General features: G+C 41.0%; 1 protein-coding gene across 4 annotated transcripts in view; it reads right to left on the bottom strand.

The window, feature by feature from the left end:
- Nucleotides 1-15,290, bottom strand: part of eif2ak4 (eukaryotic translation initiation factor 2 alpha kinase 4) — a 113,202-nt gene that overhangs the window by 70,834 nt on the left and 27,078 nt on the right. For all 4 annotated transcript variants that reach the window (XM_073927947.1, XM_073927948.1, XM_073927945.1 and 1 more), the window contains exons 10-12: nucleotides 4,607-4,898; nucleotides 3,809-3,924; nucleotides 1,059-1,213 (exon numbers count right to left, since the gene is read on the bottom strand). Coding sequence is in view for 2 of the 4 variants with exons in the window: in XM_073927945.1 (XP_073784046.1) it covers nucleotides 1,059-1,213; nucleotides 3,809-3,924; nucleotides 4,607-4,898 (563 nt within the window). In the remaining 2 variants the exon portion in view is untranslated. The remainder of the gene's footprint in view (nucleotides 1-1,058; nucleotides 1,214-3,808; nucleotides 3,925-4,606; nucleotides 4,899-15,290) is intronic.

Raw genomic sequence — 15,290 nt, 5'->3', positions numbered from 1 at the left:
TAATGTATAATGAAAACACCGGAATGACAAGCAAGACCAGACACCAAACTAATGCCGAGTTCAGACTGCATGATTTTCAAAGTAGTCGTGTCACAGATGTTTTCACACTGCATGACTATCTGGGCTAGCGTTTCGTCGCTGCTTTGTTTATACTGCAAGATGGATCAGTGACAGGGACTTTCACATTGCATGACTTTACTATAGGAAGAATCGCCGACAACTTCGTCCAAACTACATCTCACAGCCAAAAACACGTCGTATATCTTTTGTTATTAACTACATAATGAGAAAGAAGCCTTTAATGGGGTAGAACATGTACATGTTTGCTCACCTGGTTTAAAGGGAATTAGCCATTTCTCCTCAACTTAAGTTGATAATAAACAATTTTTTTTTTCTGTATGTAACGTATGTATGTATGTAACGTCAAACCTCCACTAGTTTTTCCTCTATTGCGTGGGTCCAAATAAACCGAAAATGAGCGCTTTTAACTTCTCCCCCAACCTCCCGCTGGCCTGCAGGCGCACACACACACACACACAAGTGAATGCCGCTCTCTCATTGGCTGTAGGCGATCGCTGATGTTATTTTCAGTCAAAACTCATTTCACATGGGATGATTTGAATCAACGCCAAATATCTCGCAGGCATCGGCGACTCATCTGCGATTCTCTCAGATCGCGTCTTTGATCGTTCACACTGTGTGATTGTCACTCACGTGCACGAGCAGCGATTTGCCTGTGATTTCAGGCATTTGTCTGCAATTTCTCAAAACCTGTCGGCGAGTCAAAATCAGGGCTAAAATCACGCAGTCTGAACTCTGCATAAGGGGTATAAATACTAAAGGACTAAGGGAACTGAACGCATACAGAAGTGTAACACAGATGAAACTAATAAAGAAACGACAGGCAGGAAAACAGAACTAAGGAATCGCATCAACAAAACCCTGAGCCTGAAAGACTGACTGACAATAAGGTTCCCTTTGCCTTTGACGTACACACACACACACACACACACACACACACACACACACACACACACACAGCTCAGAGTAGGACTGACCTTAATAACAGCCCCGAAGGCTCCTTTTCCCAGCAGCTGCAGCTCCGAGAACTCATTATAGTATCTGGAAAACTGTTTCTGCACCTCTGTACTGAAGGGGGCGCTGAGGAGCAGGCTGCGCGGCACCACGGTGGAGGCGAAATCTACACCGGTGTCTGAAACACAGCAGAAGAAGATGTTCACTAATCGCTATATAGTGTACAACAGCTGAGTAGACTATAATGCAAATGAGGGAATCAAAATGAGTAATTAAACACTTGATTCGAAGGGGTGTTCATAAGACTGCCATGAAACCCTTATAATCACGATAAGACACATCATGAATGTGAATGAGATTATATGGATTCTTATAAAAACTGTCATAAGCCGCATTTCCACTGTCGGGCCAGTGCGAGCCAGGGCTTTTATCGGGCCGGGCTGTGCTAATCGCCAGGCAGGTTGAGCAGTGAGGCCGAAATCGTCACGTTTCCACTGTCGGGCCCCCAGAACATCCCCCAAATCAAACGTCACACAACCCGCCCACTTCAGCGGGAATCAGGCAGATAAAGCACACCATCACGTCATCACCAAACTATTAAAATGAAGACAACCGACACAAACAGATAACGCATTACTGCACAGCAGCACATCATATGTCTATACGCACAGGCCTGTGTGTTCTCATTCATTATATGTTTACTCACCGACCGACTGTTGGCATCGTGCATCGAGAGGTCTCACCATTAATGGAGGGATGACCCAGCGAACCATCTTTAATATAAAACCACAGAAATTATCTGTTAATTTTGGTGAAATAGCCTAGTGGTTAGTGCGCCGACATATGGTGCAGTAGCAAGTCAGGGCGTCTCGTGTTCGAATCCCGGCTCGAGGACATTTCCCTACCCCCACTCTCTCTCTCTCTCTCTCTCTCTCTCTCTCCAACTTTGCTTCCTGTCTAAATACAATATGGTGTAAAGATTATTATGCATTATTGAAACATCAAGGAGGACGCAGCAAGGAAACGTCAATTAACAAATGAAAACTACTTTATTATTGTATGCAACAGTCTTACATTTAAAAAGGGAAAAATAGGGGCGATCATACGCAGAATATCCCCTAGCCTATACAGTGTTTTATGGAATATTTTGAACTAACCAGCTATATGGTTTTCTTTCCTTTATTTATTTATTTATTTATTTATTAATTTATTTATTTGTTTATTTATTATTTTGGTGCATGTACTCGTGCGCGATCAGAAAACTAGTGTAATGGCGGAGCACCATCTTTACCAGACTTGGGCGAAGTATGCCTCCCCTTTCACTCTGCCCTGAAGCCCCAGCTGGCCCTTTTTGGCTGGCTGAAAAGGCCGGCCGCTGGCCCAGAGGAAGCCCCGCTTTGGCCCAATCAGGCCCTGGAAGTGACAGTGGAAACGTGACTGGCCCTGGCTCACCCTGGTAAGCTCACTTTATACGCAATAGTGGAAACATGGCTATTAAGTGTCATTCAGTTAGGACATTTTAAATACAAATATTCAATTCATTTCATCTTTATTTCTCCAGCGCTTCTTCAATGTAGATCGTGAACACAGAAGGTCTAGTAAACTGAAAATGTGTCAGTCCAGTTTTCAGAGCTGAAGTTCAGTTCAGTCCAAACACTGAAGAGCAAATCCATCCATGCACAAGTCCCAAAATATGGCATTGTTATGACAACTTGAAATAAACCTGACACTTGACATCACAACCTGTTTTTGTCTTTGTGACAAAACTTGTCATAAACCTGTCATAAACATGATTGTTATAAGGCCATTTTAACTGCGTCATGAATGGTTTTTTCTTAATTTGTTTTGTGGAACAAACTGTATTCGTCTTAAAAAAAAAAAGTGTCATTACGCTTTCAAATAGTTTTTATTTATTTTATTTTATTATATTTAATGACATTTAATGATAGTCGATGTGGTAATAAGGTCAATAAAATATTATTGATGCTGTAATAAAATTCCTGACATGTAATATAATGGCTTTGTGACAAGTCATGTTTATGACAGATTTATGACAAGTTATGTTCTTGACAAGACAAAGACAAAAACAGGTTGTGATGCATTTGTTTATAGTCTGAATCATTAGCCCTCCTGAATTATGTTTTCCAGCACATTTCTAATCATAATAGTGTTAATAACTCATCTCTAATAACTGATTTATTTTCTTTACTATAATGACAGTATATAATATTAGACTAGATGTTCTTCAAGACACTTTTATTAAGCTTAAAGTGACATGTAAAGGCTTCACTAGGGTAATTAGGGTAAAGTTAGGGTAATTAGGCAAGTCATTGTATAACAGTGGTTTGTTTTGGAGTCAATCCAACACTAATATTGCTGAAGGGGCCAATAATATTGACCGTATAATTGCTTTAAAACTATTAAAAACTGCTTTTATTCTAGCCGAAATAAAACAAATAAGACTTTCTCCAGAAGAACAAATATTAGAGGAAATACTGTGAACAATTCCTGAATCTGTTCAACATCATTTGGGAAATAATTGAAGTAAAAAACATTCACAGGAGGACGAATATATCTGACTTTATCTGTATGTCAAGTTGCCATCTTTGAATTTAAAACAGCATCTGAGCTAATGACACCTAATGCATGCATAAAACCTCATTCACATTCTTATTGTGTCATATCATGATTATAAAGGTTTCATTACAGTCTTATGAACACCCCTTCAAGTTAAGTGCTACTATTAAAGGTATGTATAATATGTCAGTCTGACCCTCTGGACTGGACTCCCGGCAGGGTGGCAGACTCTTGGGTGATGGAGGCCTGAGGAACGGATGATCCAGCAGCTGATGAGTGTGCCAGCGGTCAGCGTCATCCAGACACACACACCTGCAAAAAAACAACACACACAACAATCATGACATGTGTCAATTATGGAGTATGGTTCACCATCGACTGCTAGATCTACATCACTCTCCTGGTATGAAAATACAAGAATGCATCTTGAGTTGTGCTGGGCAAAAATGTAATGCATCCAAAATAAAAGTTAGTTTTGACGTGTGTGTGTGTGTGTGTGTGTGTGTTATATTTTTACTATCTATATGCAATACACACATGCACATATCAGTTGGACAATGAAACTGAAAGGCCTGAAAGGTATGGTGTGCAGAGCCTTCTTTTGCAGCCAATACAGCATCAGCTGGTCTCGGGAATGAGTCCTGCACAGTGGCCTGAGGGATTTTGAGCCGTTCTTCTGTCAGAATAGTGTTCAGGTCACTACATGAAAACATTTCCCGACTCGCTCCTCCAAAACACCCCAAAGTGCTCGATAATGTTTAGTTCTGGGTACTGTGCAGGCCATGGGAGATGTTCAACTTCACTTTAATCTTCGTCAAACCAGTCGGATTGGTGCATTACCATCCTGACACACTCCACCGCCTTTAAGATTCAATGATTGAAGCAAATGACTAATAAACAATGAATGAATGATGAATAATGAAGGAGAGCAATGCACATGTATTTCACTTGTTTAAATGTATGAATTATATTATGACCTTAGCTGACCCCTGACCTGTTAAGGAAGTCTCTGAGGTCTGCAGGCAGCGTGTCAGGAACCGTCAGCGGATACTCCTTGACCTCTCGGCCCACGGCGAGCGCCAGCAGCAGCAACCCGAAGCTCCACACGTCCCCTTTCTTACCCGCCCGCGCCGGCAGAGCGTCCTCGCTGAAGCGCACGTGACTCTGCTCGAAGATGTCCTCCTTACACACGTCCGACAGACGCTTGCACAAGCTATAGTCGGAGAGCCGCACGTCCCCGCGAGCGTCCAGCAGCACACAGGAGGCGCTCAGATGCTTGTGCACCACTGTTCAGGTGGGAAACATTGACACTATTATTTATGCATGCATGGATGTCATTTGCATAACAGTGGTCTCTAGAGAAGTGCTTTGCTTGTGCACCACTGTTTATGTGGAAAACACGGTTAAGGGTCTGTTTTATTTTTTTATTAATTTTGGGCATTTTGAATTGAATTGTTCTGGGGTCCGTTCTTCGTACCTCGCTTAAATGATCTAAGACAGGGGTTTTCAAACAGGGGGCCGCCAGATGGCGCTAGGGGGGCCGCAAAAAAATTTAGATAAGGGGTAATCAATGAGCCCACATGGATGAATTTTGTGTCCCGCATCATTCTGAAGGTTAATATATTTTTATTATAATTTGAGCTCAAAAGTACTGCAAAAATTAAGCTTTATGCTTATGTCATTTAAATGCAGTTGACACTTTCGTGAAACAGGAAAAGAAGCGCAGCGGCCCGCCTCCGTGGACAGGGACTTTTATTGAATAAGCGCTTCTGGCCGGGCACTTCCTGTGATTTTTGGCGTTTGTCTGCTGCACCTGACGGCGTTTACCTTTCACTTACGCTTACCTATTTTACGCTAAACAACTAAATGAATGCTCAGGTTTGACTGACAATATTTCAGTTAAAATACATGATCAATAAGAACATTATCGGAGGCTGGAAGCACTACCCTGTTTATGGCTTGCGTTCCTAAGTAATCGATCAGCTGGGTGCTGCGGAGTGCGCGCCTCTCTGCGCAGGCTTCACTTATAGGGAACAAATAGCATTTTAAAGACACGGCACAACATTGCACCTCGTCCAAAGTGCGACACTTTCCACAGGCTTTACACTTTGCATTGTACAAATATCAGACGGTCCTCTTTGCAGCATGGCAAACAAACATATTAAAATTAAAAAGCAAAAAGTGCTGCAATAAGAATGAATAGAGCTGTCATCACATCAGCGAGTTCTCAGAGTTTCACTCCTGTTACACTAATGACAGCTGGATGAGCTCTGCAGTGGACCTCTTACTCACATTGGTTCATAACTGGATGATTAAAAGAAACTAAATTGTATACACCCTGAATAAAACCACTATAGCCTATAAAAATTATAATGTATCTGTGTTATGTTATAGGGCTAATTAATTATTAAATATTAAAATGTATTAGTGCTCTGTATTTAATGGAGCTCAACATACCTGATCAAATTTTAATACTCTGAATATAAATGCATTTTTTTCAAGATGTTCCACTTTTTCCCCATATTTATTTGTGTAAATAATTTAAATGTAATGTTCAGTATTATTAATAGAACACACTGGTATGGACATTTTAAAGTCAGCAAAGCTTCTAAAATTAAGCAAAGTAAAATTTGTGGCTTTTTGAACTTGTCAAACAACAAAAAATAAGGTGAAGAATCTTGGTGTGACTCTGGAGTCAGATCTGAGTTTAAATAATCATGTCAAAGCAGTCAGTAAATCAGCATACTATCATCTCAAAAACATAGCAAGAATCAGATGCTTTGTTTCCAATGAGGACTCAGAGAAACTTGTTCATGCTTTTATCAGCAGCAGGGTGGATTACTGTAATGGACTCCTCACTGGTCTTCCCAAAAAGACAGTCAGACAGTTGCAGCTCATCCAGAACGCTGCAGCCAGAATTCTAACCAGAACCAGAAAATCAGAGCACATCACACCTGTCCTCAGGTCTTTACACTGGCTGCCAGTTACATTCAGAATAGATTTTAAAGTATTATTACTAAATGGCCTAGGACCTAAATACATCACAGATATGCTGACTGAATACAAACCCAACAGATCACTCAGATCTTTAGGATCTTATAAACTAGAAATTCCACAAGTTCCGTCAAAGCAGGGTGAATCAGCTTTCAGCTACTAACAGCACCCCTCGCTGCTGGAATCAGCTTCCAGAAATGATCAGATGTGCTCCAACATTAGGCACATTCAAATCAAGACTGAACACACATCTGTTTAGCTGTGCCTTTACTGAATGAGCACTGTGCTGCGTCTGACAGATCGCACTATTATGATTTTCTTTTCTTTTATAACTGGTTTTAACACATTTTAATCTGTTTTTAATCCTTTTTGTTAATTGTTTTTATTTTCTTATACGTTTCTCTTATATTCCCGTTTCTGTAAAGCACTTTGAATAGCCACTGTGTATGAAATATGCTATAGAAATAAACTTGCCCTGCCTTGCAGTCTATGAGTGAGTGAAAACCTCAGCAGATATTCTGATTGGCTCGCCTTGACCCCGCCCATTAGTGTGTAGCTTCAGCTCCGGGTTCAGCTATCCAGCAGGGATAAAGATGGTGTCTCACTATAGTTGTTAAACGTGATATTTATTAAATCTTGTCTCTTTAACGACTCTTCGGGCTTTTGAATTTATCAGGTATCGTGTCACAGCGTCAGTTCACTGCTTGTGTTGGTTGGTTCCTGTTGGTTGTGCACCGTTTTTATCAACCAAGTTTGTGGATGCCATTATACCGACACAGATCACTCTGCCTATTCACGCCAGAGTCCTGCAGTAAAAGTAATTTACACGTGGTGACTTGTGTGTAACTTATCTTTATCTATTTATGATTTGTTTATGGGTAAAACAAAGACCATGCGGGTCAGCAAGTTAAAACGGTTGGCTACAAATAATTAATTTTTATGAATCAATTAATTATTCATAAATAATTAATTTCACCACAATGCCATCATCCATAGCGATGTTTCACACTAAACATCTTACGATGCCAAATCGGTCGAGATCGCCCAACCCTAAGCCCCATATGATTGGTCAAATTTAGGTAAACAGGGTAAGTGAGCGCCGGGTTGTGAAGTGAGCACAACTTTGTGGTATCATTGCAGAGAGCCTATAAGTCACTTTCCAAAACCTTTTCATTCACTGTTCCTCACTGGTGGAATGATCTTCCCATTACCACCCGGACTATGGAGGATTCCCTGGTATCCTTACACAGGTGAGTGGGCTTGACAAACCACCTGCAGAAAACACTAGGGGTGTCACGATTTCGAGAATCGTTGATGCTGCCACGCCCCCATGTCACGTTGTAACAACTACTTTTTTTTGAAGCTACATTAAAGAAATTGAGAGACCACAAAACAACTTTCAGAGATTCATGTGTATTTAGAAATGTATATGACAGCAGGTATGAATAATTATTGTTACACACTGGGGATATGAAATGATCAGCAGTCAACTCATTAATGATCACTATTAGACAGAAATAAGCATTCGATAAGTGTCTTTCTCATTGAATCTAGTATTTATAGCAATCCAAAAAAGATACCAACAGTCCTTAAGTGAATCACATGAAAGATCAAGTTCAGCAAACAGTTCATCAATGGCTGGCCACGGAATCAGTAGGAAAGTGGATGGAAAAAGTCTGTGGATATGAGGATGGATTGTCCAGGTCCTGTTTTGATGACTTAAAGTGGATACCAAAAAACCCTATCTGAGATATAAGAACAAAAATGTTCCTCAAATAAGGGCATCAACAAACAACAGCGCAGTGAAGAAGCCTTTCCATGTGCTAGGCACCATACTTCCTGCCTACTGCTTCTTCTCTACCTCCTTTTAAGCAGATTGGAGACTTACTACCTAGATCGCCCTCTAATGGGTGAGATAGCTACTACAGGTAGATATTTCAAATAGTAACAGGAAAACTGTTACACACCCCTTCCCCTAAAGAAAAGAGTTATACAGTTCCATAAAATTCCTTCAACTTTACCACATGGTAAGTATCACATTGACTGGGTTTATCAAGCATTACCACTCTGTAGTTGACATTATTTACCTTTTTTACAATTTTGCCAGGACCTTGCCATTTCGGAGCTAATTTGGCCATAAAGGAATCTGCAGCTCGAGACAGAGGGTGTGTGAGGATCCAAACCAAATCTCCTTCCTCAAAGGACTTTGGTTTTCTACGTTGATTGTAGTATTTTCCTTGTCTCTCTTGTGCTTGGCTGGTCTTTGCAATCACTTGCTCAAGGAAAGCTTTCTGCCTTTCAAGGGTGTTATATGCTAGATGGTCTGGATTAGGTGGTCTCTGGATCAGCCTGTCTAGAGGACCCTTCAACTTACGTCCCAAAGCAACTTCAGCTGGAGTGAAACCCGTACTTTCCTGCCATGCTGAGTTAATGGCATACCTGAACTCAGGGATCCATTTATCCCAGTCCCGGTGATTGTCATGGACATAAGAGGACAACATTGTTTTTAGGGTTCGGTTTATCCTCTCAGTTAAGTTGGTCTGCGGATGATAGGCAGTACTGAGCTTCTGAACTACTCCCCATCGCTTGCAGGTCTCATTGAGCAATTGGGCTGTAAATTGAGGGCCGCGGTCAGAGACGAGATATGCTGGAGTTCCCCATCGAGTGAACATCTCTTTTGTCAAGATGTTAGTTATGAGGTGAGTTTTTGCAGATCTTAAAGCAAAAAGTTCCACCCACTTGCTGCAATAATCCACAAAGACTAATAAGAATTCATTCGATCGATTACTTTTTGGGAAAGGACCCATTAGATCCACTCCCAGCATATAGCCAGGCTCTACTACGGGTGTTGACTGCAACAATCCAGACAGTTTCGAGATTCTCGGTTTATATATTTGACAAGTCTTACACTGGGTGCAAAAGCTCCAAACATCCTTACGGATTTCAGGCCAATAGACACTGTCAAGTAATCTCTTCAAGGTTTTCATCCTTCCTAAGTGTCCACTCAGTGGATTTGAATGGGCGAAGTGTAAAAACTGTTCTCTCAGTGATGCAGGGATGACTAGTTGGTAAACACACCCTTGATCTTTGTTAGGCACCCTGCGAAAGAGGTAGTCATTCTGTACACAATAAGCAATGCGGCTGGAATCTGTGGTGGCTTGCTTAGCTGCTTCCCATAGAGCTTGCAAAGAAGAATCAAGCTTCTGAGCTTTCCCAATTTCATCCCAGCTGACTGGCAAATTAGGATCAGTCTTGTTAGCCTGGCAGATGGCAATATGACCTACAACCTCTTGCCCTGGTATACCTCTGGATAGGGCATCAGGTACCACATTGCAGGACCCCTTACGGTACTTGACCAGGAAACTGAAACATTGTAGTCGTAATGCCCATCTGGTTAAGCGTGAAGATGGTTTAGGGTTATTGAAAACCCAAGTCAGCGCAGAATGATCCGTCAGTACTTCAAAGTTTCGTCCTTCCAAATACTGCCTCCACTTCTCTACAGCCCACACGACCGCAAGACATTCCTTCTCTGCAGTGGAGTATGATTTTTCTGCTCCATGTAAAAGACGTGAAGCATAGGCAATGACGTGTTCTGCACCATCAAAATCCTGTGTCAATACAGCTCCTAGTCCTATGTCACTGGCGTCAGTCTGCACTCTAAAGACTTTGGTGAAATCCGGGGGCATTAATACTGGTGCTCGTTGTAGTGCATATTTGAGATCATCAAAGGCATTTTGACATTCAACTGTCCAGTTCCAGATTGCATTCTTACCTTTCAGTGCATACAATGGAGCAGCTCGCTCTGAGAAGTGAGAAATGAACCGATGGTACCAACTAGCAAGACCTAAAAATCTCTGTACCTCTTTGAGATTTTTTGGGACAGGAAAATCCTGAACTGCTTTGATTTTAGTGTCTTCAGTCCGTACTCCTTCCTCAGAAACAACATGTCCTAGGTAAGTAATGGTCCTCTGCAACATAGAACATTTCTTGAGATTGAGTGTTAAACCAGCGTCTTGCAATTTTGCAAAGAGTAGCTTGAGATGTTGAAAGTGATCTTGGATGGTTTTTGAGTAAACCACAATGTCGTCAAGATAGACAAAGCAAAACTCTCCCATGTAGTCTCTCAGAACATTGTTCATGAGCCTCTGAAAGGTTGCAGCAGCATTTCGCAGGCCAAAAGGAAGACGAAGAAACTCATATTGGGCATTTTTGGTGACAAAAGCAGTCTTTTTGATGCTGTCTTCATCCATTTTTACCTGCCAGTAGCCAGATTTGAGGTCTAATGTGCTAAATATGGTTGCTCCATACAAGGACTCAAGGATATCCTGAATTTGAGGCATTGGAAACCCATCAAGAGGAGTCTTGGAGTTCAAAGCTCTATAATCAACACAAAAGCGGGTACTGCCATCTTTTTTAGGCACAAGTACAACTGGTGATGCCCATGGAGATACAGAAGGTCTTATAATGCCTTTGTCAAGCATTCTTGCTATTTCCTCATCTATAAACTTCTGTTTGTTGACTGGAACAGGATAGGCCTTCTTTCGCACAGGAATTTCATCAATTGTATGGATTTGATGATGAATCAAGTTGGTTTGACCTAAAGTTTCAGTGCATACAGTGGGCCAATCAAGCATCAGTCCTTCTAGTTGACGTCTATGGGCTTTAGAGACATCAGCTCGATCCACTAACTCCTTTATAATGGTTAGATCAGTAGAAGGTGTTGGTATTAGAGGTAGTGCAAGGTGCAGACTTACTATTGGTGAAGGGGAGGAAGAGGTGAAGGAGTGGATTACCCCATATTCTTCAGGTAAAGAATAGGAAGAATTTCTAAAATCGACTGTGATTCCAGACATCTTCAAAAATTCCAGGCCCAACAAAACAGGAAAAGCCAAGTCACAATCTTTCATTACATATGCTCTGATAGGATAGTCATGTCCGTGGATGGTAGCCTGCCAAGCTATCTTCCCCAAGGCTGATTGTACACATCCATTTGCAAGAGAAAAGGACTGTCCTCTACTCGATTGCAAAACTTCATGATTTGACTTTAGTCGTTTCCAGCAGGACTCTTGAATTAAAGAGTAAGTGCTCCCAGTATCCAGAATTGCTTGATATTGATGACCTTTAATAGTTAAGGGCAATGTTAATGTGACAGGAGATCCTTTACTGCTATCAGAACATACAGCTATGTGAGGGTTCGACTGTCGGCCCTTAAAAAATTTATTACCCTCAGTGGACTTTGCATTAGCTTCTTGGTGCCTCTGTCTCCAAAATGATCTTTCTTCATTGATATCTTTTTCTATAAGTGTTCCTACACGTACCAACTCATCTACAGTAGTTACAGTACCTCTTAAAATGCTTGCTATTCTTGGGTTACAGTTCCGTAGTGTCGCTTGGAGAATCTCACGCTCTGTCATGGAAGGTTTCAGTCTCAGACATAATGCTCTGTACTGGTAGGCAAATGTTCGAATACTTTCATCAACCCCTTGTTTCCTTTCTCTGATCCTTCTTTCCACTTCAACATCATGATCATCTGCTAAGAAAGATTGAAGAAAAACAGACTTGAATTGTGTCCATGTTCTTACCCTCTTCTTCTCGGCTACCCACCAGTCTTTAGCTGTGTGTGTCAATACAGAAGGAAGCATGGATATGATCTCAGAGTCATTTAAAGGTTGTACAGCCAGATATTCATCACATCGTTCCAGGTATGTAATAGGGTCTTCCCCATCTAAACTCCCAAATTTTGGAAACTCTAGCTTGATAGGAGTCTTAAAATGTACAGGACGACAAGATCCATGGTCTAATAGGGTGTGGCTGAAGTGTGGAGTAGACGTTGCACACCCAGAAGGCTGGATTAATGATTTCAATTGTCCATCCCTCCGTTTCAGGCAATCCATAATTGCTTGCCCCAACTCTTGAACCTTTGTTTCTAAAGTATCTTTCACTTGGGTACACTCCTTCTTTAACATGGTAGATAACGAATTCTCGAGCTGTTGTACATCTATGGGGTGATCTTGGTACTGTTTTAGCATGTGCTGGACCTGACTCTCAATGACAGCAATCCTATTACTTTGTTCATTCAGCTGATGCTGAATGTCTTTGAAACGAACATCAGATGAATTTTCAAATGCTTCAACCCTACTTTCAACTTTATGCATTCGTGTGGCCATAATCATTGTTAACAAGCTATCATCATCTTCAATTGTAGGAGGTGGAGGAGGTAACAAAGAATCATCAAAATCCCCTTCTTCTTGTTCACCAATTTCAGGTTCATTTTCCAAGTACAAGCTAGCGAGAGAATGAATAAGGTCTTGAATAGGCTCTCGATGTGTAGTGAAAGGCTCTGAAGAATAATCAGGTAACAAAGAATCATCACCCTCTGTCTCTTTAGCCAAGGCAGCCATTTTGAAGCTACTAAAGCTCTTCAAATAATGTCAACTTTAAAATGCTGAAATAGAGTGTAATGTTAGGACTTTTGAAATTATGGCCTCATAGACACATTAACAAAAACATGACTCAAAGAAAGCAGAATGCATCTCTCAAGAATTCAATCAGATTTTGTCTTTTGTTCGGGCGCCAAATATGTAACAACTACTTTTTTTTGAAGCTACATTAAAGAAATTGAGAGACCACAAAACAACTTTCAGAGATTCATGTGTATTTAGAAATGTATATGACAGCAGGTATGAATAATTATTGTTACACACTGGGGATATGAAATGATCAGCAGTCAACTCATTAATGATCACTATTAGACAGAAATAAGCATTCGATAAGTGTCTTTCTCATTGAATCTAGTATTTATAGCAATCCAAAAAAGATACCAACAGTCCTTAAGTGAATCACATGAAAGATCAAGTTCAGCAAACAGTTCATCAATGGCTGGCCACGGAATCAGTAGGAAAGTGGATGGAAAAAGTCTGTGGATATGAGGATGGATTGTCCAGGTCCTGTTTTGATGACTTAAAGTGGATACCAAAAAACCCTATCTGAGATATAAGAACAAAAATGTTCCTCAAATAAGGGCATCAACAAACAACAGCGCAGTGAAGAAGCCTTTCCATGTGCTAGGCACCATACTTCCTGCCTACTGCTTCTTCTCTACCTCCTTTTAAGCAGATTGGAGACTTACTACCTAGATCGCCCTCTAATGGGTGAGATAGCTACTACAGGTAGATATTTCAAATAGTAACAGGAAAACTGTTACAACGTCAGCTTGGCTTGCCAAGCGGGAAAAAAACAGGCTTGTTGAAGTGCTTGTTAAACTGCAGAAGCAGGAGACCCGTCAACAGAGCTTAAACCCTCTCCTCTTTCAATGAAGTCGGCGGTGTGGAAGCATTTTGGATTTCCAGTGAGTTATGTTGACAACGTTCGTGTTGTCGACAAAAAAAAACACAGTTTACACACAGCTCTGCTATGTACGTATTACGTACGGTTCCTCCAATAGACAACACCGGCATCGCGATCCTCCACCCGCCCACGTTGCAAATCCGCTGGCGAAAAGTACACACTCAGACCCTGTTTACACTGTCTTTGTTTTTAAATGGCATTTTAGAATGACAACGATTTGACATCCACAGTGGCGTGTAGCATTTCTGAGCAGCCCTCCTTCCTCTCTACCTCTGAAAATGCACATCACGTGACCACACAGACACAGACGCACACACAGCCATGCGCTCGAGACAGCAGGTCCAGGCAGTCAGAGGACTGCTTCAATCTTTCACTCACTTGTACTTAGTCATTTTAGCGAACACCTCAGATACTGTTGGCTGGTTCCTGTTGGTTGTGCGTCTTTTTTACCGACGCCATTATAACGACACAGATCACTGCCTATTCACGAGTCCCGCAGAAAAAGTGATTGACAGGTGGTAATTATGTGTGTATCTTGCCTTTATTCATTTACTGTATGATTTGTTTATGGGTAAAACAAAGACCATGCAGGTCAGGTAGTTTAAACAGTAGGCTACAAATAATGAATTGGTCATTAATTAATTAATTATTCATAATCGAAAATCGAATCGTGCCTTTAGAATCGAAAATGTAATCGAATCGAGGATTTGGAGGATCGTGACACCCTTAGTAAACACACTTCATGTCTCTGACACTTTAATCAACACTTGCACCTGTTTTGCACATTTGGACCAGACACTTGCTAACAATCGCTCCCCATCTCAAAAAACAACCCTTTTTCCAGGTCAGTGGGCTGTTTTTGTAAAAACACATTTCCCACTCTATTTAAAAACACTCCTCCTTACTCCAGCACTTAATTCTCTAAACACTAACAGCTCCTCTGTATAATCAACACTTGTTGTGTATTGCCTCATCTTGTTGAATCACTGAATGCCCCCTTACTTGTAAATTGCTTTGACAAAAGCGTTGCTAAATGTAAATGTGTAGAATACACATTATATATAATAATAATTGTTACGGAGATTATAGAAGTTGTAGTTCATGTAGTAGTAGATGTCATTGGTATAGTAGTAGCAGAAGTAGTAATGGTGTGGTCGTTACAGTAGTAGTAGTAGTAGTCGTTGTTGGTATAGTAATATCAGTAGTAGATGTTGTTGATGTAGATGTAGTAGAAGTGATTGTAGTAGTAGTAGTAGTAGTAGTAGTAGTCGCAGTAGACATTGTTGTATTAGTTGTAGCAATAGTACTATCAGTAGTGGTAGTCGTTGTAGTAGTAT

The sequence above is a fragment of the Danio rerio genome, chromosome 17, assembly GCF_049306965.1.
Source record: "Danio rerio strain Tuebingen ecotype United States chromosome 17, GRCz12tu, whole genome shotgun sequence".
In the NCBI taxonomy this organism is placed as follows: Eukaryota; Metazoa; Chordata; class Actinopteri; order Cypriniformes; family Danionidae; genus Danio; species Danio rerio.
This window is presented reverse-complemented; position numbering and strand designations above follow the sequence as displayed.